Source organism: Octopus bimaculoides, chromosome 10, assembly GCF_046866305.1.
Source record: "Octopus bimaculoides isolate indiv1 chromosome 10, ASM4686630v1, whole genome shotgun sequence".
NCBI classification, from domain to species: domain Eukaryota; kingdom Metazoa; phylum Mollusca; class Cephalopoda; order Octopoda; family Octopodidae; genus Octopus; species Octopus bimaculoides.
This window is the reverse complement of record NC_142937.1, coordinates 72,817,868-72,842,943: the sequence shown is the minus strand read 5'-3', so window position 1 is coordinate 72,842,943 and position 25,076 is coordinate 72,817,868. Positions and strand designations below refer to the sequence as shown.

Genomic DNA, 25,076 nt, shown 5'->3' with positions numbered 1-25,076 from the left:
TTCTTTCTAAAATATCTGAATTCTCAGCTACGATATTGATTTTTCCTTCATTTGTAGTTTGGGATATAAAGATAAAAAAATTAAAAAATTAGAAAATATAAAAATATCATTTGCTTTAATAGTACTTATACTGTATGTGCATGTGTGTTGTGCATCTCTCTGCTCCACTCTATCTATTCCTCTCTATCAATTTATCTATCTATCTAATGATCTTTTTCTCTCACTCTACTTCTAACTGCACATATTCATGCTCACTCACTGACTAAAACATGAATCCACACAAAAGAAGATTAATTTGTACACATACATTCTCCCAAGCTCTTTATCTATCTGTCTTTCTTTCTCTCCCCCATTTTCTATGTCTCTCTCCTCTGTATCTTACTCTTTCTTTCTCTGGTTGTCTTTTTCCCTCCCTGTCAGTCTCTCTCTCTTTCTCATATGTGCATGAATATATATATATATATATATATATATATATATATATATATATATATATTTATTTATTTATTTATTTATTTATTTATATACACACACATATAAAATGAGAATATATTTTTTCAATAAAATGTATATATTGAACTTTCATGGTTTTGCATACATATATATGTGTGTGTGTGTGTATACACACACTCACACACATTGAAATTCTAATACATTTTCTCAGTTTATATCTTATAAAGTTTAATATTGATTTTTGTTCTGCCTTGTAAATAGATTTAAATCTGTTAATTCTTCGTATCAAACGGTAATTTCAGATATTACTAATCTTTTTATACACTGCTTTACAAGAAAAATGGCAATATAAATTGCATTACTGAAAAATCATATATTATTTCCTTTAAAACGTTGAGAGAAAACTAATATTTGAAGTATGTATAATGATGAACATATAAATATTAATGATAGTTGCTGCTTAAATCATTAGCCTTCTTATTGTTTTGATGATCATTTTAAATTTCTCTGTGTTTTGTTTTATCTTAGTACTCTTTCTTTTCATTTTTATGCATGTCACTTTTACATTATGCACCAGAACTGGTTAATATATTGTGAACTTCGGCTGAATATCTTAGCACGTGCGTCAATGTTTGTCACGACATGGCTTAGTGCTAGGGTATTCAGCTCATGATTGTAATATTGTATGTTCGATGTCTGGAAGCACATTGTGTCCCTGAGCAAGACACTTTATTTCACATTGCTCCAGTCCACTTGGCTGGCAAAAATGAGCAGTACCTGTGTTTCAAAGGACCGTAGTGTACCTTAGGCCATATTATTTAATATGCATTTCTGTTGTTTTAAAACACTAGAGTATTGGTTGAGGATGATTTGGTTACTCTTTCTAGCAGGTTGAGCAACCGTGTAGTAACTCCTTCACAGGATCATAAGTGTTGTATTTTTCCTTGGTTATGACATTTACAATGAGCATATATAGTTGAACACAGGTACTATTTAATCGTACAATTCTGGTGTTAGGATGGGCATCCAGATGTAAAAATCATGCCAAAACAGACAGTGGAACTTGGCACATTCCTCTGGCTTACCAGTTCCTATTAAACCATCCAACCCATGCCAGCATAGAAAACAGAAGTTAAATGATGACGATGATGATGAAATAATACTGCTACTACCACTGGAGTGGTAGTAACAGTGTATCAGTTCTGAGGGTGTGTATTGATTTACAATTCTGTGCTCAAATTCTAAGGATTAAGCTAAGAAAGAAATAGATTCAACCAGGTTTATTTGCCTCAATACATCATATATAAATCAAGGTTCTCCATCACTCCCTTCTATTACAATGAGTTGCTGTTTCACAAAAAAAGAAACTACATAAAACTACTGAAATTATTCAAGTGAAATTCTAGTATATCAAACTAGCCAAATGAGAATTAACTTTACAAAACATTCCTCTATTTATTTTGTTCTTTGGCATCAATTCAAATTTGTTTGCTCTTGGCAATTCCACTTTTTGTTTTTCACCATCATTTTAATTTTGACTAGATTGAGCCTCTACATGTTTGGTTGAACCAGAGAAAGTTCCATTGAAACTATACTCTGCTGTCTAAGGAAAGGATACATTTGGTAGTGTGGTATGTGGTACATCACAAGTTTGCTCAGTTAGGACTGACTCAGGACTGAACAACAACTATCAATAGTGTTTTGTATTTTCTCTAATAATTCTTGGTTATTGTAATAAATATGATTATTATTCTTATCTATCTATATATATTCATAAGACTACAAATTTAAGAGAAGAGAATGGTTGATTTAATTGACTGCCATTATTTGACTGATTCTCATTTTCTCAACTTGTGGAAGAATAAGCAGGTAGAATTGAATCCACTAGAATTTTAAACCCAAGACAAAAAGAAATATACTGGCCCCTGTACTTATTTTATCTTTTCGAGCCTGGTACTTACTCTGTCAGTCTCTTTTACCAAACTGGTAAGTTACAGAGATGTAAACACACCAACACTGGTTGTCAAGTGGTGGTAGGGGACAGGTACACACACACACATACACACACATCTGTGTGTGTGTGTGATGGGCTTCTTTCAGTTTCCATCGACCAAAGGTCATCTCCAGGCTATAATGGAAGACACTTGCCCAAAATGTCACAGTGGGAATGAAGCCAGAACCATGAGGATGGCAAGCAAGCTTCTTACCACACAGCCATGCCTGCACCTGTCTTTTTCCTTTCTTTCTTTTTTTTTCTAGGCTGCAGTATTAATGTCTCTGGGCATTTTTAAAAGAGTAAGATGTAATCTTAGGTATTTTGGCTGCAAATTTTGGCAAATTTGAGCAAATACACAAAGTTCTGTCATTGGCTCAAAATCAAGCTGCTACAATTATAAGGTATTAAGTTCTGCATCATAATTTTTTGCCAACTGCCCTGTCTGTATTATGTATGAAATATTGATTGATTGAAGGTGTAATTAATCTAAGATGTTTTACTGTTATGATGAGTGTTTACTTTAAACTACCAAACTAAGCAGTTTAAAACTAAATCCAGTTTTCATTTTGTTATCTGGTTAACAAACTTTGGGGTGGGGTGGTGCATAAGATATTGTGAAAAGACAAGGAGATAAAATATAGAGCTGATTTTTCTTGCTTTCATTTATTTTTCCTGTACTAAATACAGAAGAATCAAATTTGGGATTTTATAATTGAGTAGTGAACTTTTTACCATTTAGCCATCCCTGTGTGTGTATACTGCAGTGTATGCATACTGCATATGCACACACATGCACACACACATGTATGTATATGTTTATGTGTAATATATATGTATTTGTGCAGATATGTGAGTATACATTTACCCCCACCAAAACAGGTTGAGATTCTGTCCTAGCAGATCCAACAAAAGTCTAAAATTGTGATTTATCTACTGCACCAACCATCTTCCACCTGACAGATGAAATAAACACAACTTCTATAATTGAAGAAACTCTAAAAGATCAAAGATAAGAAAACTTCTCAGAAGAAAAGTGTGGAAATATTTGTAAATTTCTTTAAAAAAAACAGAAAATTTTTGCAAACTTTGAAAGGTGCCATGATCAAACACAGTGATCTAAGAATAGAAATGTAATTGAAAAGAAAGAATATTATAATCATAGATTTGGATTTTAAAAAACATTATCATCTTAGGTACAGGGTTGACTGTGTGATAAGAAGTTTGCTTCCCAACCATATGGTTCTGGGTTCAGTCCCACTGCAAGGCACCCTGGGCAAGTGTGTTCGACAATAGTCTTAGGCCAACCAAAGCTTTGTAAGTGGATTTGGTAGACAGGATCTGAAAGAATCCCATCGTATATATGTATATATTTATATGTGTATGTATATGTGTGTTTGTTGTATGTATGTGTGTATACATATGTATGTGTGTGCATGTATCTTTGTGTCTATCTGTCTCCCGTCACCACTTAGCAACAGGTGTCGGTGTGTTTACGTGCCTGTAATTTAGCAGTCAGTGAAAGAGACTGGTAGAATAAGTACCAGGCTTTAAAAAAATAAGTTCTTCAAGGTGGTGCCCCAACATGGCCATGGTGTAATGACTGGAAACAAGTAAAAGATAAAAGGGTGTTCCAATGATCAGCATTCCTTCTCATCCTACTGGTATATTAGGTTCAATGCCATTGACTGTCTTCGCCTTCCTGAAAAGTGTGACCTTGTAATTTTGTTAGAAATCATCATCATTTAATGTTGGTCTTCCATGCTAGCGTTCCTCAACACAGTACACATCTCACCCTCTTCATACACTGTGCCTGCCTCTCTTCCTCATCCATCCCTGCAACTTCACCACCTGAATGACATTGCTCTTTCACCCCTGTTTCCTTTATCATTTCTATTCTGCCTCCTTGTACTATCAGACATCCCTTACTTCTCACATTCTCACCTTGCACCTTGAAAGTTCACAATGACATCTCATCATTTATATCACTTTCCAACTCTCTCACCCACCCACTGTTCCAAAATATGAGTAGTCATGGTGTTCCTCAACAGCAAGAAACTTGTTCTGCTATGGTTTTCTCTCTCTGTCTCTCTCTCTTTCTCTCTCTCTCTATCTCTCTCTTCTCTCTCTCTCTCTCTCTCTCTCTCTCTCTCTCTCTCTCTCTCTCTCTCTCTTACTTTACCCACCTCATTATGCTTGGAGGATAAGAAGTATCTTATTCTCCAAGCTTTTCCGCCCTCAGACTTCATAATCTTGTAAGCTGTGTAGCAAACTCACTAGTGCTGGTGATATGAAAAAAAAGCACCCACATGCTGTAAAGTGGTTGGCATTAGAAAAGACATCCAGCCATAAAAACTGTGCCAAAGCAGACACTAGAGCAGAATGTAGTCCTGAGACCTTTCAACTGTCAAACTGTCGAACCCATGTTAGCATGGAATATGGACATTAAATAATGATGATGTGTATCCAGTTTATAGAAAAGTTGTGCTATATCCTTACATATCGAAAGAGATGGCCAAAAGAGTTGTCATTAAAAAAGGCCTCAAAAAATGCCTCATCCAATCCATGGGATGTAAATGTAAAAGCTATGATGATAAACAACAATGTGTGTGTGTATGTATTTATGGATTTGAGCGTCTGTATCTTTGTGATCTAACATAATTAATAGATAATTATTATATAGCCAAAAAAAAAAGGAAGAAATATCCTTCTTCTCGAATTTTGGATTGAGCAACCAAAACTAAAGGAAGCACTGCAAAAGATGAGCAACAATGACTTAAACATACACATGGAGAACTTTTAATTTGTTGAAGGATTTCAAAAACTCTTTGCATGCTTATTTTAGAAAGCTTAAATTTCATTTTTGTATAGTGTTTCCTTATTCTTGTGAAATTTATTTTGATAAAATTTTACCAGTTAAAAGTTTAGAGAACATATATTCAAAGTCAGTTTTTTTTCACATAATGTACTGTGGCTTAATGTCAAAATTAGTTTCATGGTTCACATTTTAAGATGCAAAATTTTTGCACATATAGACAGTGCTAAACTGTAATGTTCATATAAGATGCTACAATGATCTACTATTTCAGTTTGTAACAGGTTTTTTCAGTTTCACTCAATGCAGGTCTGATAAACGTTAAATAAAGTTCATTAGTTGCAACTGTGTATAGAGTATGTAATTCCTTTGTGTAATACTTTTAACAACTAGGTGCCATTCAAAAATGCAATTTTGATGTATCATACATTTCAAGAATTTTTTTTTTCTTTCATTGTTAATTCTCACTAACTACTGTTTGGCTGAAAGGGATATACATTCAAAGGTTCCTCTCTATCAGTGATTAATTTATATATTTCCATGTAAGATTCTCTTCACAGCACTGATATGTAGAACCAGTTGTAAGTTTCTCTAAAGACAGTCAATGTTGGGAGGTAATTCTTCAGTAGCATGGCAACATGTTAAATGGAAAGGGTGACAGATGCATTCTATGATAATCATGTTTGGAATCTTTTATTTCATTAATGTGTAGAGAGAATTATTCCCACATCATTCAAGAACTTTAACATGACTTGATGCAACACTACAGTAATAGCTTTTAACTTTAAAAACTATGATGTGGTTTTATTTTGTCCTTTACTGTAATATCTATCACATCTGCACATAGATGCTTTCCACAAGCAATATCAGTTGACACCTCCAAAATCAAAAAGAACTTATTAACTATATCTTGCCTTGGTTCTGTCAGTAAGGAAGGTGAAGTAACATTTTTTTTATAAGTGGCATGCATTTTATTCTCTGCGGTTTCAAATCAGCTGCAATTGATGGATGAAAGAATTCCTTCATCAATAAGTTCTCATAAATGACTGGTACTGTGTATATCTATATGGCAAGCTACAAATACTACAAGCTATAGTTCTAATTTTATCTTGCTTCTGGGGAAAAAAATGCTTTGATAGTTTGATTCAAATTTGAGTTTATTACAGCACTTTCTTTTGATGTTTAGCTGAAGAAGCATGCTTTGTCAAATTGGTTGTATAACTTCATATTTCAACATTGCACATATTTACATAAAGTTTTACAGTTATTCATGTTTTATTTCTCTAACTCAAATTGAAAATTGAAAATTAGTGAGCTAGTATTTTTGAAACTTTTATTTCACTTTGACCACTTGCTCATTGTGTAAATCGTATGGTTTTGGAAGAAATGAGATTAAAATAAATATTTAGTTTGTTCAGACTTTAGCCACATAACTGATTAACTACTGCCAACAGCTTCCAGTTCTCATACCAAGGAGCCTATATGTGTTTAGTCAACACTCTAGAGATAGCAGCAGATTTTCCTTCAGTTTATATTTTGTCTTAAAATAAAAAAGATACATTGAAAAAAAATATTAGATCATTCTGTTACCTTTAAGATAATCTTTTAGTTCTGTCAACCTCCACTGTCAAAGTCTATACTTAAAGGATATCTGTTGCCAAACAGTGCTACCTATAGTGTCTACCTTCCAGTGTTTCAATCATGGATTCAGTTATTCTGTATCATAATGTCATTAAAATATTATCATTGTTATTATTCAGTAGTCTTATTTTTATCACATGCTTTCACTGCACTACCTAGTGCAACTCTGTGTGCCTTGAGTATGTGCTGTGGTTTGTTGTGGTGCTCTTATTTTCACTATTGAAAGTGCTTTACGGAGGATGTGTGTAGTACCTAGTAATGCTATTTTCTGTATGTTATATACATTCGTAAGCCCTGATGTTTGGATAAGTATTTGCCTGAATGTTTTTTGTTATTATTATTACATGCAAAGCAGTGAGCTGACAGAATTGTTAGCATTCTGAGCAAAATGTTTGGCAGCATTCTGAGTTCAAATTTCACTGAGTTTGACTTCGTATTTCATCCTTCCAGGGTTGATAAAATAAGTACCAGTTAAGCACAGGGGTCAACGTAATCAACTAGTCTCCTCCCACAAAAGTTCATGCCTTGTGCCTACAGTAGAAATAGTTATTTATTACATATGGTCCCTCTAATGTTCACAGCTATTACAAGGAAGGTAATAATTTTGTCATAATACGAAGCAGGATTAGAAATTTGAAATTGAAATTAGGAATTATGCTTAGAATTCATTTTAATATTGTTTGCTTAATATAAGAGTTAAAATTAATTTTAAGCATTATTGAAATTTTACATTGCATTTATGAAGAAAATATCTTAAAATTATGTGCACCTGTTATGAATGTGTGAACAATTTGTTCAGAACATATAATTGATAATGTTATAGAAGCTATTGTATGATGCAATCAGCAATAAATTATCAATAATGCAAGTAGATTTCAATAGGAAGTACAAGTACTTGGAATTTTATATAATTGGTCCTTCTTAATTTATGCATTACTTTTCCAAACTGTTTTAATAGATTCTGTATTATACCATTTAATTCAGCATAATTAAAATGGTAAACTGACAGTCATTGAAGAGCATCAAAAAGAAGGTCAATGAATGCCTGGTTGTATTTGTTCTGATTCTCTGTACTCTGAATTCAAATGCTGTCAATGGCAACTTTGCCTTTCTTCTTTTCAAGGTCAATAAAAAAAAAAACAGCCAAGGGCAGTGCATTAGCAGAACTCTAAGAGTTTGCAGTATTTGTTCTCTCTCTTTTACTCAGAATTCAAATCCCTCCATGGCCTATTTAGGTGGTAGACATAAATTAAGCATTTTGTTCAGTGGTTTTCAACTGGAGTCCATATGACCTTTAAGGGTCCATATAAGATTTTCTTGTTACAATTTATGTGCTATAAATTGCTTATACTTCTACAATACACAAAATATTATAGCCATTTTTTTAATACAATTCCTAATAATATTTAATTAGCTGGACCCATGAAAACTTCATAGAAAACATAAAAATTGTAAGCATCTGTAAATTGTGTGCTAGTGCCATGAGAAATGTTTCTGTATTGTGACACTTACAATAATATCCAATATTGGCTGAGGACCCAGTATATAGAATATGGTAATTAATTATATTGTAGGAAAGTAATAGTAACTTCCAGTATTTGCTGTGGTTATGTATCTGTCTACTCTGAAAATATTGATAAACATTTAAAAACACAAAACAAACGCCACCTTCCTTTCAGTCACCACTCACACTCTGTCTCACTCACTCTCTGTCCCTCCTCTCTCTCACTTTACTGCTCATTTCAAGTATACCTTCACTGCTTAACACCTTTTATTTTTATAGAAAAGTAACAGTAACATCCACAGGTATTTACTGAGAGAGCGACAGGCAGGCAGGCAGGCAGGCAGGCAGGCAGGCAGGCAGGCAGGCAGGCAGGCAGGCAGGCAGGCAGGCAGGCAGGCAGGCAGGCAGGCAGGCAGGCACTGTTAGGACCGGATTGACACCCATGTTCGAAATTTCCCCAAGACACCTGATGAAGGCTGGAGGGTATATCAGCCAAAACGTTGTGCTAACAACAAACAAGATGGGGACAAATATCCGTTAAATTTAAATAATGTAAATAATGTCTCATCTCTTAAATATAGAACTGTAGGTTTCTTTTCAGTTTCCATCTAATAGATTCACCTGCAAGGGTGTGTGTGTTGTTGTTTAGACTCAGGCCAGCCCCAACTGAGCCAATATAAAGCTATACCCATCATTCCTTTTAGTAATGTTCCTTCTGGTCTACATTTCCAATATGTCCTTTCACTTTTTAAGATATTAGGGTGAAATCTGAAGATTTGGTTGCAATCTCTAACAGATCAAATGTCAATTCAGAGGCTTTCTTGTAGCACACTGCATAGCATATCAGTCTCATATTTTATGTTTGTGGCCTTGTGTGTGTGCATGGCCGTTTTCGTGCGGGTGACATGTAAAAGCACCCACTACACTCCCTGAGTGGTTGGCGTTAGGAAGGGCATCCAGCTGTAGAAACTCTGCCAAATTAGATTGGAGCCTGGTGTTGCCATCCGGTTTCACCAGTCCTCAGTCAAATCGTCCAACCCATGCTAGCATAGAAGGCGGACGTTAAACGATGATGATGATGATTAAATATTCACTATTAAAATTATAATTATTGCTCCTACTAGGGTCAATTCATTTAACTAAAATTCTTCAAGGTGGTGCCCCAGCATAGCCACAGTCCAATGACTGAAACAAAATATATATATTTAAAAAGCCACACAGAAGATAAAGTATTCAAACAATGAGATTAATAGAACTTTTGTGATTAAAATGTGGGATTACTAACCACATGTACAAGAGGTGAAGTCTTACTACAGCCACTCTATTTGCCTTCTGGATTATATATTTATATAATAACTATTGGTGGAAGGGAAAGTAAGTAGGATGGGGATAAAAATTAATTCATTTAATCTTGGCCTTATATTAGTTCTTTTTTGTTTTTAATAAATACTAATGAAGTTTTCAGATTTGTAACCAGCTTCGTTTACTAAGGAATTGGATAGTTTAGACACTAAAGAATATTTTTAATCCTTGATTTGATTAAATTAACTGGATAAAACATTGATTAAATTAATAATGTTTAATATTAAAATTACTATACATATTGCTTTTTGTTCTTGTTTGTGATTTCATTCCACACAACTATGATTCAAAACATTTTTCTTTTCCTCTTCTATCTATCCTCCTTCTCTCTTGGATACTCTCAGATTTTTTATGAATTCAATTAATCTTACAATTGTATTCTTTATGTGAAATGTTTTGTTTTTAGTAACAGAAAGCTATTAAGAAGTCTGTGTTTATGTTTATTTTATTGCTAAATCTTTATGGTGATTTACAAAACAGTTGCCCAGTGGAATAGCTTTGTTTGTATTTTTTAATTTTTTTAATATATTCGTTCTAGATTCAAACTTGTCAGCAACATTGTTTTTATAAATGATGCCAGTTATATAGTTTATGAAGGAAACAGTTTCTGTGTCTTTGTGTGATGTTTTCTGTATTCTTGGTGCCTACACTCCCCAGAGTGCTTGATTCTTTCCATAGGTTTCAAAGAATCTATTGGTGGATTTTTTTTTTGTTTTATCTCATAAACTGAATTTAAAAAATGGAAATTTAAAAAAAATGAGAAGTTTAGAGTGATAAACTTAAACTTCCATCCAATTTAACAATACCTCCTTTACCTTACGTTCCTTTAGCATCCTGGTCTAAGGATAATTTTCTCTCACCTCACCAGTGACAGGGGTACAGAAAAAGATCATTGTTGGTATTAAAACAAGTAGACAAAATAGTCAAGTGGATTCCTTTAGGGTTGAGAGTTCAAATCCACTTAATTCTATATACCTTAGCATAACTATCAAAGTAGATACCAAGCTTTTGGGGGATGTAAATTACATGAGATCAGCTATCACTTCACCCAAGAGACAATGTATCTATCATCCACGTAATGCCCCAGAAACTGGTGTTGTGATCTAGTTCTATGAGTATTTATGCTTGGATTCACTAACTTAAATCTGGTATCTACTTTTATTCTTCTCTCCACAGACACTTTTTCTATTATGTTATATTTAACAACTCCTTATTTTTTTCATTCTCTTTTAATTTCATTCTTTATAATTAAATTTATTATTTTGCATTGCGATTTATCTGCGTATCTAGAACACCTCTCTTCTAGACCACAATTTTGCATCTTTAACAGAAAGGACTTATTGAATGATGTCGTCCTAGAGATGTTAAATAACAAAAAAAAAAAAATGATCACAGACAGAACACCTTTGATCACTTCTATACCCAAACTCAGCTGATCTAAAGCTAAACAAAGAAACCAAAATACAAATGGTTTAAAAGTACATTAGTGTAGCGTCTTGTCTAATATCTAACTTATTAACTATTTATTATATTAATGCTATTAAATTTTTATACAATGGAATAATATGTATTGTTTATTATCTAACTCTTTAACTTGATGCAGATGAGTATATGTATGTATATGTAAACATGTATGTATATGTGCATATATATATAAATGTACATAGATGTACATATATGTATTTGTGCATATGTACATAAATGTATGTGTATACATATGTACATGTATGTATGTTTGTCTAGCTATGAACAGTTTAAACAAAAATTGTCTTTGGAGTTGAATGAATGGTCTGTTTAAATGCTAAAAGTTTGCATATATTTAAAGAGAGAGAAATAGAAAATAGATTAGTAGATAGATACCTAAACATCTACAAATATTCAGTATTTTGAAGTTGAACAGAATGTTTAAAGTGTAAAGTATTTTGAGACAAATTGATACATTAACATAAAATTCCAGTAAGCAAACGCTGTAATCCGTATGCTAAGATCATTCTTCAAAGACTAGACATGTTTTTATATGCACACAAAAACACACACACACACACACACACACACACACACCCTCTCTTTCTCTCTCTCTCTCTCTATCTTTGAGTCACCCACATAAATGCTATACTAAATGATAAAGGCAATATTGAGGTTTATATTAATATTGATGTCAGTCAATTGCCTAGTCTGGTGTAGATGTTAACTGAATTGAATGGTGGATAAATTTACAACACTAAGTTTTGACTTTAAATAGAAAGTTATTTTGACTTTACAAATTTATTATATAACTAACTGCTCATATGGATAATAGTAGTAGTAATAATAATAATAATAATAATAATCATATACTGCATTCCTTGCTATGCTACATAAAGAATATTTTTGATCTTTGATAATTTCAACCTCTCTCTCTCTCTTTTGCCTTTCCCTTTCATTTTCTCACAGTTTCTCTCCTTCTCTAACTGTCTCCCCCCCCTCCTCACATATTCTCAGCAACAGTTTCTGTACTGTGTATAAGTGATGCTCAATGTACATTATTTAAATTTTGTATCACAGTTTGCACAATTTTGCAGAGTGCTATTGGTTACAGATTTCCATCAGGCCAACTACTGGTTCACTGTATCTCTTTTCTTTTGGCAAAAGTATCTCTAACTCACTGCTGAACAAGTATCTCAAGGGACTTCATATTTAAAGTGTCACTTTTGCTTAACATTTCTATCCTTTGTTAATATTTTTGCAAAAAACACTCACCCATATATATATATTTACACATATACAGTAAGCACCCATGAAGTTTTGAGAAAATTCCACTTTCAGTATGTTATTCAGTGCAAAATTTTAGTAGAAGACATCTGTCTAGGGTGCCCTGCAGTAGGACTGAATCTGGACCCAAACGGTTGCTAAGCAAACTTCTGAACATGTACAGCTATGCGTGAAAATAAGTTTGAAGTAGTGTATGAGGAGTTAAAGTATTACCAATGTAATTGTATTGTAGCTGAATAACATTACAGATAGATTAACTTTGTTTCATTGTTCAGATTGTTTGGTATTTGTTATGTACGTTATTCTTTCAATACATTTCTATTAATTTCAATCACAGGCATTCATACATAGGTCTTTCTAGAATGAATTCATTTCACTGCATGACAATAAAAACCACAAATAACAACTCTAAGAAGTGACAAGTGTATAACAAAGAATATAGTTTTCAAAGATGATCTCTCTTGTGACTACTCCTTCAGCACAGCATATGTGGGCATTGCATCATCTCCTGAATTAACACTTCAGAAAAGATACAATTTCAACAGAAATTATGCATTTCATAGTTTTCTATTAACTCTCAACAATGTTCTAGTTTTCAAAACAACTATGAAATTTCTATAGTTACTGTTAGTTTTAAAGACAAGGAAACTAATACAATAACTCTGATTCATATAATTGTAAACAAGAGTAAAAGATGAAATAGCAGAATACCATATTGTACTTTCATACATCACTGGTTTAATTTCATATCACATATGAATTGATTCTAAGGTCCCTTAGATCAGTGCTGATTGAGAACGTATCTACGATTAAAGGCTATCTATGACCACTTCATTGTTTTCTATGTTGGAGACTACATTGTCATTACTAATTTAAGCTTGTAGGATGTATTTTTAGGGAGATTTGGCTGCTATTTATTACATAGACACAATTGCTGGTCCATGTGTATACTAAGGTTGACTTTGTCAACCATTTATGTCTCTGTGTGAAATTCAGCATGATTCCTAATCAAGGGAAATCCTTATTATCAATTGGGAGTAAGGTAATGGGTTAGGGTTAGCAGTATTAGTCAAGTGTCATACAAAATAACTTGCTGTATTTTTGACACTTTGTATTGTGAGTTCAACTCACATCAAGGTCAACTTTGATTTTCATGCTTCCTAGACCAATAAAATAAAGTACCAGAAAGTGTCAGAAACAATACCTTGCAGTATCTGTTTTGGCTCTTTGTGTTTTGAGTTCAAATCCCGCTAAGGTCAACTCTGATTTCCATTCTTCCAAGGCCAGTAAAATAAAGTATCAGTCAAGTACTGGGATCAAATTGACTAAACCCTTTCTCACAAATTTCTTGCCTTGTGCTTATATATTAGGAAAAAAATTATAAATAGGTAGTGGGTAGGCAAGATTGTTAGTGTTGTAATATGTAGTTGCAACCTTTTAGATTCTAAGCTCAAATCCTACTGAGGTCAACTTTGCCTGTGGTTGATTAAATAAAATACAGTTAAGTACTGGAGCTGATTTAATTGAGTATACAAGGTGCATTCCAGAAGTTTACAGACGTTTTCAGGAGAGACATTTGTTAATTTCAAAGTAGTACAGAACTCTAATCTCCTTCAAAGTAAGATTTTCTGACTTTGATGCACTTATTTTAGCACTCCAGCCACTTCATGAAGGCCCCATGGCATTGTTCCAAAGTGAAGGTGTCTAGGATCCTTATCACAGCCTCCTTCATCTTCAAAATGATTGGCCCTGAAGTTCTTCAGCTTAAGGAACAACTAAAAGTAACAGGGAGCAACGTTTGAACTGTAGGATGGGTAAGGGACAGTTTTGATGCTTATCTCTATCAAGTAGTTGATTACCAGGATGCTCATCACTGAGCCCTCTGGAAAGCAATTTTGCACAAATTTGGTACATGTTCAGATCTTCATAGATAATTCAGTTTACAGTTGCTACACTAACTCCAAGCTGTATGCCTATTGTCCTCATAGATACACAATGGTCTTCATCCAGAGAAACGTAAATTTTTTCAACCAGCTCTGATGTTCTGACTTCCTTCTCTCTCCCAAATCTCTTGTCACCCACCTCCTCTCTACCGTCCTTGAAACTTTTCTACTAGTGAAAAAGTTAATCCATAAGCAGTCTGAAGTATTTCATAAAATGAAGCATTTTTTCCCCCCAGTTTAACACAAAACTTTATTGCATAATGACCTTCCAAACATTTTGATTGCATTCTACAAACTTGTCAGCTATAACAAATGTTTAGTAGGGTGTGTTCAAAGTGGTCTTACAGCTGTCTCCTTCAATTTGGAATAACAAAAGTTAGCAGGTCAGCTTCTTAGATGTATGGTAATGATATACTATAATTACAATAATCTAGGACAGTTGTAACAGCTTTTCCTAAAAAAAAAAAAAAAAAGCCTCAAAACTTCTGGAATACACCACATACATTCCTAATGTAAATTTATGGTCTTTTGCTAATGTGAAAAATCATTAATAATTTATATTGAAGGATATTGGGCTGTACAAAGGGAAATCTTTTTTTGAAATTTCTTTATGCATTTTCTTTATTACAACAGTATTCAGCCATTTATAATGTTTTAGTGATAGTGGTGGTGGTGGGGATTTTAAAACAGTAAATATATTAATTTATTAATGATTTAACTTTCTTACATTTTTCAGAGAAAATGAACCAGAAGTTGTTTACATGTTTTAAGTAACACCAACTGATAAACAAGATGGATAAAGATGTAAGTATTTGAGAAAATTTATTTATGGTTGCTTTTTCAAGGGGTGAGAGAACCACTCCAATAGATTTTTTAATGGAAACTTTTGTGTTCATGTATATACACCTATATACAAACCTTTTGTGTTCATATATATATATATATATATATATATATATATACCTTGGGCAATTGTCTTCTTCTATAGCCCTGGATTGTCCAAAGCCTTGTGAGTAGTTTGGTAGACAGAAACCATAATAAACCAATTGTGTGTGTATGTGTTTGTGTAGCCCTTGTCTAGACACCACAAGATAACATTGCCACACAAACAAGGATGTTTGTTTCCAGTCTTCCATGAAAAACGTGTTTCACTATGTTTAAATATTACCTTGGTTGGAAACAGGTAAGATTGGCAACAGGATGGTCATATGGCTGTAGAATATCTGCCTCAACAAATCCAATCTGACATATGCATACGTGGAAATGTTGATGACGATGATGATATGAGTAATGACCATACAAAAGAGGAATAGGTAGAAATTTTCCATGGTGTGCTCATTGTAAACTATGGATGTACTGGAAGTTTTGTGGGATCACAGACAAGCTGACTGAGAAATTAGACAAGACAGATTGGAATAGTTAGTCGTAATATACACAAAATAAACTCTTTGAAATCTTTGGAAAGCTCACTATATATAGTTGATAGCTTTTGTTACTTAGTTGTCCTAATTAACAGTGGAAGTTGGTGTACAAAATGCATAATAGCCAGAATAAGAGCAAGCAATGTGGGGGAAGTTCCCCTGCAACAGAGGCTTCTCTTTCAGAGTGAAGGGCAGCTTGTATGATGCTTATGTATGAAGTGTGATGCTCGTGGTAGCAAAACATGGGATTTAAATGTAGAAGATTGGCAAAGACTAGATAGAAATGAAGTGAGCATTCTTCACTGGATGTATAATGTTAATGAGCATGAATGACCTGATTACAAACGAGCTGAGAGAAAAACTTAAAATAAGAGGAATCAGATACTGTATGCCAGAGAAAAGATTATGCTTGTACAGGTATATGATGTCCTTAGAGAATGACAGTTGTTTAATGAAGTGCCAAGTGCTTGCAGTAGAAACAGAAAAAAAAAAGAACAGGGAGAAATGGAACAAGAACACTGTGTCTCAGGAAAGCGATGACAAAAGTCTGTAATGATTGGCAACATACAGTGCTGGAAAACACCTTACACAGATGCACAACTTTAAAATATTAGTAGTGATGGAGGTTAAAATGTATAGTCTCTCACCTATTACATTCCTATTAAGTCTTTGTCTGCTTATTTATCTGCTTCTTCAACATCCTCTCATCATCCAGTTATTCATCTTCTTTGCTCTCACTCTCTGCTCTCCTGCTTCTTTAATGCTCTTTCCTCTTTCTCTCCCTATATATAACACACCCACTTTTCATCCATCCTCTCCTTTTCGTTGTATCATACTGCCTGTGTAAAATGACATAGCATCTCTCCATATCTGATCCTCCCTTACCAGCATCCTTACCACCTTATCCTACTCTCTTTCTTTCTCTCTCTCTCTCTCTCTCTCTCTCTCTCTCTCTCCATCATGATATTTGTAACAAGGGATAACATCAGCTCCAATGCACCTCAGCTTCACCCTTCTTACTGCTACTATCACTTCTTTCACCTCCAGTCACATCCCTCATTTGCTCTTTCTCTTACTTTCAAACATTTAAGTACTGCCATTACTGTTTCTTTCCACGTTAGTCTTTATCATCACTGTCTCTCTTCCATTGCTCCTCCCAGCAATGTCTTTTCTACCATTCTCTCCTCTATCACCTTCATACACTCCCTTCCCCTTCTCACCTAAGTTCATCTTCTATCCTTACCCTCTCTCCTAATCACATTGCCTTGAACAAATGGAGATGATGTTGAGTGTTGAAGACAATGCAACTTTACTAACATTTGTGTCACAGTACTCCTTGTAAAGTAAATGACCAGAGACAGTGTAGAATCTTGTGAAAGGCAAAACAATCTCTCTGGTACTGGTACACCCTGTTGGTATTAAAAAGGCCATCCGATTGTAGAACCCATGTTAAAATTTGGACATACTAGCAAGATGTGGTCTTGCAAGTCATCTTGAAGAGTAGGACCTCTCGTACCAGTATAAGTAGACACCAGTATATATATATATATATATATATATATATATATATATATATATATATATATATATATATATATATATATACATATATATATATATATGTCTTTTGTTTTCTGTAAATTTGAACTATATATACATATATACAAAGATAGGTGAGGGAACAAGCAGGTGTATTAGTTTAATGCTTGGGAAGAATGGAAAAGTCTTTGACATTTCAAACTTACACTCTTCGACAGAAAGGATTGAGAGGAACAAAATATAGAGAGAGAATGAAAAAAAATACATGGAGAGAGAAAAAATGTGTAGGGATTAACAGTTCAACATGAGAAAATATATATATATATATCTTTGCTCTTTTACTCGTTTCAGTCATTTGACAGTGGCCATGCTGGAGCACCGCCTTTAGTCAAGCAAATCGACTCCAGAACTTATTCTATGGAAACCTAGTACTTATTCTATCGGTCTCTTTTGCTGAACCGCTAAGTTATGGACGTAAACACACCACCATCAGTTGTCAAAGCGATGTTGGGGGACAAACACAGACACACAAACATATACACACACACACACATATATATATATATATATATATATATATATATATATATATATATATATATATACATATATACGACGGGCTTCTTTCAAATTCCATCTACCAAATCCACTCACAAGGCTTTGGTCAGCCCGAGGCTATAGTAGAAGACACTTGCCCAAGGTCCCACACAGTGGGAATGAACCCGGAACCATGTGGTTGGTAAGCAAGCTACTTACCACACAGCCACTCCTGCACCTATATATATATATATATATATATATATATATATATATATATATATATATATTGTTATGCGCCTAGTATATATATATATGTATACATACATACTCATAGACACACACATACTCACATGATGATAGCTGTCCACTTGTGACTGAGGAAGACTATCACTGGCGATTAAGAGCATTGTGTACTCAGACAAATTTATACTTTACACTTGTGGTTCAACTGGTGACTAATGAGCCCAACTCTTGATGAACATACACATCCACAGATACTGTAGACCAAGCTTCTTCCATTCACTACAGTGGTGGTTCGTTTTTGAACAGCTCACTTAAATTCTGCATGAAATGTAAATAGACACACACACACACACACACACACACACACACACACACACACACACACACACACACAGGGTAACTAATATATAATTGTCTGTGTATTTCTGAATGCTTTTAATAGTACTATTTCTTTATTGTTATTCAGCCCAGGTTATGCTTGAGTGAGCAAACATGATCAAAGGCATTCCTATTGTACCTACCTTTACATCTTTTATTTGAACATAACGTATCTAGGACACCATTAAGCAATATGTTTCCATTTTCAAGATGACACAATGTACTGTTGGGCAGATTTTTGCAATTATTTGTAACATGCTAGGCATCACACAGAGACTCATTGTCTTAAAGTTTCATTATAGTTTGTCTAAACCAAGGGTCCACATGGCACTTGTGGGGTCCATATAAGATTTTGTTGTAAAAATCTATTTGCAATAAACTGGTTATACTTCTACAATACACAAAATAATTTAACAATTTCTTTTTATACAATTCCTTATAATATTTAATTATAAAAATATAATAGGTTCAGTCCCACTGCGTGGCATCTTGGGCAAGTGTCTTCTACTATAGCCTCGGGCCGACCAAAGCCTTGTGAGTGGATTTGGTAGACGGAAACTGAAAGAAGCCCGTCGTATATATGTATGTGTTTGTGTGTCTGTGTTTGTCCCCTCCCCCATCGCTTGACAACCGATGCTGGTGTGTTTATGTCCCCGTAACTTAGCGGTTCGGCAAAAGAGACCGATATAATAAGTACTAGGCTTCTAAAGAATAAGTCCTGGGGTCGATTTGCTCGACTAAAGGCGGTGCTCCAGCATGGCCACAGTCAAGACTGAAACAAGTAAAGGAGTAAAGGAGAGTGTTTTTTTAACATGGTGGTGGTGGGGGGTAGGTGAGTTAAGTAGGAATCAAAAGGGTCTATAGGCAAAAAATGGTTGAGAACCACTGGTCTAAACAAAGATTTTATTTTATCAATGTAATTCTAAAAACTCAACTTTTTATACGCTTATTTAAATGTGTGTGTGTGTGTGGATATTTTATTTATTTATTCATTGATTCAGCTTCTGTTCAGCTTGTTTATAGTGGTTTGTTAGGGATGGCCTCAGTAGAAAAGTAATTTGTGGGCTGTCTGTTAATAAGGGTTCTTTTATTTGAATTAAATCTCTGTGTCTTTCATTTAAGAGATTGTATATAGCATTTATTACCTATCATATAATCACAACAAAAAGTATAAACTGAATTATATCCCCAAAAATCAGTTTTGTCAAAGAATCAGAATGACCTCACACAAAGACACCCAATTACTAATCACTATAGTTAACCGTTCTAAGTATTAATTTCCCCCAGTATTTGTTGTTCTACGCCATCAGAAAGTATGTGAAGTGAACTAAACACAACAATGGAATCAACTAGATTTATGTGGTAACAATAAAACAGAAATGTTCCATTCAGAGGAAATACAATAAAGGAAATGAAATGAATGTGTTAATTTAATAATTCTATTAAATATTTTATACTGTTGAAGAATTTCTTTTCATTCTAAAATTTAACTTGACTGTTCTCTAATAAAATTCTCTGCTCTTATCATTTCTGAACTTAATTCTCTTAGTTGTAGTAAGTATGGTGCTAGTAGAACTACTACCATGGTTCAACAGATTGATACTTTATGTTGGCTACTTCATCTAATTGAAGGCAAAAGCCATTAAGTTTCATATGTTTTAGTTGTTGTTATTGTTGTTGACTGTTATTGATTGCTTCCTTCCTCAGTTCCATTTCAGCTAATATGAATAGTCAGCTGTTCTTTCTCTCTCTCTTCTTTATTGGTACAGTTGATTTCTTCTAACTTTGGTTTTCTCCTTTTATCTATTCTTAAATCAACAACTAATTGATAGTCTGCAATCAGCATTAACCTCAACTAGAGATTTTCAAGATGTGCATCTGGACAGGTTTCTCGTGTTCATAGCTACAACAAACCACATAAAGAACTCCATTTTATATTCTTTTGAAGTAATTTTGTTATAGTTAATCCTGATTTTCACAAGTTTTATTTACTAAATAGATTAAGCTTTGTTACTTTTTAAAAAAAAAAGACATTGGACTTGTTTAAGAATTAATAAAATCTGTGATGGAGTCTGTATGTGATCTGCTAGAAATAGCAATTAAATGTTGAAATCACATCATACCATCTTAACCCTTTGTTACCATACTTCTGTTGAAATATATACATTGTCTTGTTTTAATTTCTTGAAAAAAATAAAAGATAAAAAAGGATGGTCCTTGCTTCAGTTCCTTAAATTATAGAGTGTATATTGGCAGAATCATTAGAACATAAGACAATAGTGTCTTGTGGTATTTCTTCCTGCTGTTTGTACTCTGAGTTTAAATACCACCAAGGTCAACGTTGTCATTTATACTTTCATGATTGATAAGATAAAGTATTTGTGAAGTACTGTTATCAACTCATGGCCTCCTCTCAGAACTGATGACCTTATGTCTAAGTTAGAAATAATTTTAGGACTACATGACCAGCATTCAGTTGCCTGAGGGTCAGTAACAAAAATTACTGGATAGTTATACAAACAGACTCAGCTTTGAACATAATGGTTGTGAGTACCTAACTTAATGGTTGTGAGTACTTTTTTTTCACTTAATTGTAATCCTCATTGATATGACCCTACAACAGCTCTCATTCTCTCTCTATCTTAGTATAGAGATGTGTGAATATGGAAATCTTTAACTGGAAATGTTAACTCTTTTAAATCTTAATGATGTCAAACATCTGATGCATGTTATGTAAAGAAAATTTAGGCCAAATTCAAGAAAGGTGCATTCAGATTTACTAATGAGATGAAGTTCAAGTGAAAAGTATAGAAACAGTGTGTTCCATTCAGCCTCTATCAGCAAGGTAAAGCATCATCATCAAGCTAAATTATATATAGCTTGCATTGATCAAGGCTGACCATGCCTCTGCACAAGTATAGTGTCATTGTGGGTGTTGTTGTGAGAATACAAAAAATCCAAGAGAAATAATTCAAGCTAATTTTACTGACCGCCTAATAGTTGTTAATACATCATCCTGGAGTAGTACTGTTTTATCTACTCTGAAAAGATGAAAGGTGATGTCACTGGAATTTGAACTCAGTACAGACAAAACTTCATGAGACATTCTATCCAATTCTCTAACAATTCTACCAATTCACTCTCTTAAATATATATTTGCCTTCTATTATAATTCCATTCACATTTAGGATGGGTTATAGTAATATAAATTGACTCCAGTTCTTGACTGATATTTTATTTTTATTAGGTCCAGAAGGATGTGAGATCTTAGCTGATTTGAACTTTAAACACCATAGCAAAATACTGTAAGGCATTTTGTCCAGTGCTCTAATGATTCTGCAGATCTATTGCCTAACTAAAATCATCAAGCGAACAAATAAATATGTGCTGAGTGAAAGGGTGCTGTATGCTAATAGTGGAGGATACTTTTAGTAGAGGAAGACCTAGGAACATTTAGAAAGAAGTTGTTAGGTCAGATCGGAGTGGAAAATTTTACAGATAACAGAATATTGGGATAATAGGCAGTATGCTGTCTGCCAGATCTTTAAAATCCAGACCAGAGAGAAAAATGGATATTAAAATGATGATGAAGATGAAGACGGTGGCAGTGGTGATTCCTTCTCCTTCCCCTCTCTTGCTAGAATAGTTGTGTGAAGCTGGAAGAACACGTTTTTCAGCTGTTATAACAAGCTTTGGTTCTTGAGAATATTTTCAATTTCAAAATTGTTTTTAAATTTTTTTCAAAGTCTGAAATCTAGCTTCATGAAAATTCTTTGATATTTTGCATCTCATGATATGCATATCATATATTCATTGTTGTAATTTGATATAAATTATGAATTGAGATTTGACACCATAATACTGCTTTTCACCCTTAGCTGTTTGCTGTTTATGTACACCTATGTTACCATTCTCATGACAGTTGATTCACAGCATATATGGTAGCAATATTAGACCTACATTAACAATAGGATTTATGAAAAATATGTTTGTTTTGCAGCTCAAATTTTGTGCAGTTTCCTCCATGGTAGATTATTATGGGAACTTTTATTTCACACTGATGTATTTAAAATTGTAATTAGTTTATACCAGTATGTGGTGCCTGACATAATAAATCAATAGACAATGTGAGACAGGCACAAGCAAAGTCAAAATTCTGGTCTAGTCTGTTTATCTTTCATGATAGATATCAAGACAATTGCAAAATCCCAAATGATTTTTGAATAACTATATCAAAGAATTTTGAAAGGTTAACTCTTTTGTTGTCATATTTCTGTTGCAATACACAGCCTTTGTTTCAAAGAATTTTGAAAATGATTTAATAATTTAGTAAAATAACTTTGTCATTATTAAGCTGATGTTTGGAACATCAAGTAAAAGTTTTAACTTAGATCTCTTTAAAATTAGAGGTTTGTATCATAGGACAAGGGGTGGTTTCAGGCTGGTTGGTATTGAACAAGTTAAACTGATTGAAGAAATTGGCAGCTTGACATTTGCTGAAGAAGCATATTAGTGATCAACACTATTTCATACTGAACCTAATCACAATTACAGGATCTCTGGAAGATTGTGTATACATCTCAAAGTTATCAGCATATTATCATCAGCTAAGTTCTAAAATTCAAAACACATTAAAGCTGATTGTATCAAAAATCTTCAGAATTTATACTAGATTAAAACCATAAAATGGTTTACTCCACTTTCTAAAATTGTTAAAAACATACACTGTTATGATGACCTGTGTTATATGATATCATGATGAATAAATAGCAATTCAAAAGTTGCAACAAAAATTATCTGTTGTTGAGAGCATTTTTATATGATAGGAAAGTAATAACTCTTCGCATTCAGATTTCTCTGTTCAAATGTGATGCTTATTTATTCTTATTGTTTTGAATTAATCATAGCTTGTAACTTTGAGACTTCTAAGAGTCATTGTTTATTTCTTGGAATATTGCTGAGTAAGTGTGAGAGACCAGATCTGGCTAGTTTGAACATAAAGCATGTAGAATATTTGGGTCGGATACAGCTGGTTTAAATGCTGCAGGGATGAAGATATCATTTTTAGCTTCTTTGTTTGAAGCATTTATATTGGGAGTGAATGCTTTCTTTTTTTAAAACATTCATTTTGTTGTTTATTTTAAAACTACCCTTAAATTCTTATTTCAAAGCAACCCTAAAAACATTTATTTAATTAGATTATAAAATTTCCAAGGGTTTCTAGTCATAGTTGTGGAGTTAGGAGGTTCACTTCACAGATATGCAGTCATGTGTTTTGATCACAATTTACGGCACACTGGGCCTGTGTATTCTTTTATAATCTTTACTGTACCAATACCTTCGGAGTGAAGTTTGGCAGACAGTAACTGTGTGTCAGCTCATTGTGTGTACGCATGTGTATTTGTGTGTGTCACTTTGTGTATCTTTAACTAATGTATAAGGCAGCAAGCCAGTAATATTGTTAGCATGCCAGGCAAAATGCTTAGCAATATTTCGTCTGTCTTTATGTTCGGAGTTCAAATTCTGCCTAGGTCGACTTTGCCTTTCATTATTTCAGGGTTGATAAAATAAGTACCAGTTGAGTACTGGGATTGGTGTAATTGACTTAACTACTCATGGGTATGAGTTTAAAAAACTGCATCCTTCTATCAATCTATGTCTAGCCTGTGTGACAGAGTAGGCTTATAAAAGCTCAAATTCACAGCCTCCACATCAGACAGTGGTTCGTGGAGTGTACATGCTGAGGCCTTTGTCTTGCAGTGGACTGAACATGGGCAATCCAATCCAATTAATTTCAACCAATGTATATCAGCAAAAAGTACAAACATTGGTGTGAAAACCGAAAAACTCACACCCTTTGAATGTATTCCTTTGTAATATTTGTTCTGCACTAAGTTACAGACACGCCCTTGTCACACCTGTCATCAGATATGCAGTGAACCAGTGATGAGCCTGTTAAAACATTTAAGAAACATTACTATTAATATTGCAACGTTTGAAATAATTTTCGAAGTTTACCATAGATTTGTTGAGAGGGTGTATTGTAATTTAAATTAATCTCATTCATCACCACCAGAAATCACCAGACTACAGAGGATTGATAGGAAAAGTTAATTTCATGAGGATATAAGCTCAGGATTTACTGGGATGAAACTAAATATTACCAGAAATTTAAGAATGACTACAGATAAAAATCAAACATCAGCAAATATCAAAAATCTTTCAAATTCCATTAGTGAATAGAGGTCATACATGGAAGTTATTTAGGATGAGAATTATGACAAACTTATAAAGCTGCACAGATTCCATAATAACTGAGACTGACTACTAAGTTGGATTGTTAAATTTAAAACAAACAAACAAACAAACCAACCAACCATCTAACTAAGCTACCAGCTGAAGAATAGTTTTGATAAATTCTGCAATAATTTGAAATTTGAGACGCCAATTTCATAGGCTATTTTAAGCCAAGCATAAAAAAAGCAGCAAAGCT

At 33.6% G+C, this 25,076-nt stretch overlaps 1 protein-coding gene across 2 annotated transcripts in view; it reads left to right on the top strand.

Annotated features, from left to right (window-relative positions):
- Nucleotides 1-25,076, top strand: part of LOC106871865 (gamma-1-syntrophin) — a 250,909-nt gene that overhangs the window by 109,348 nt on the left and 116,485 nt on the right. For both annotated transcript variants that reach the window (XM_089358802.1, XM_089358803.1), the window contains one exon: nucleotides 15,199-15,266. In XM_089358802.1, the coding sequence (XP_089214928.1) occupies nucleotides 15,255-15,266 (12 nt within the window). In that variant the 5' untranslated portion in view covers nucleotides 15,199-15,254. The remainder of the gene's footprint in view (nucleotides 1-15,198; nucleotides 15,267-25,076) is intronic.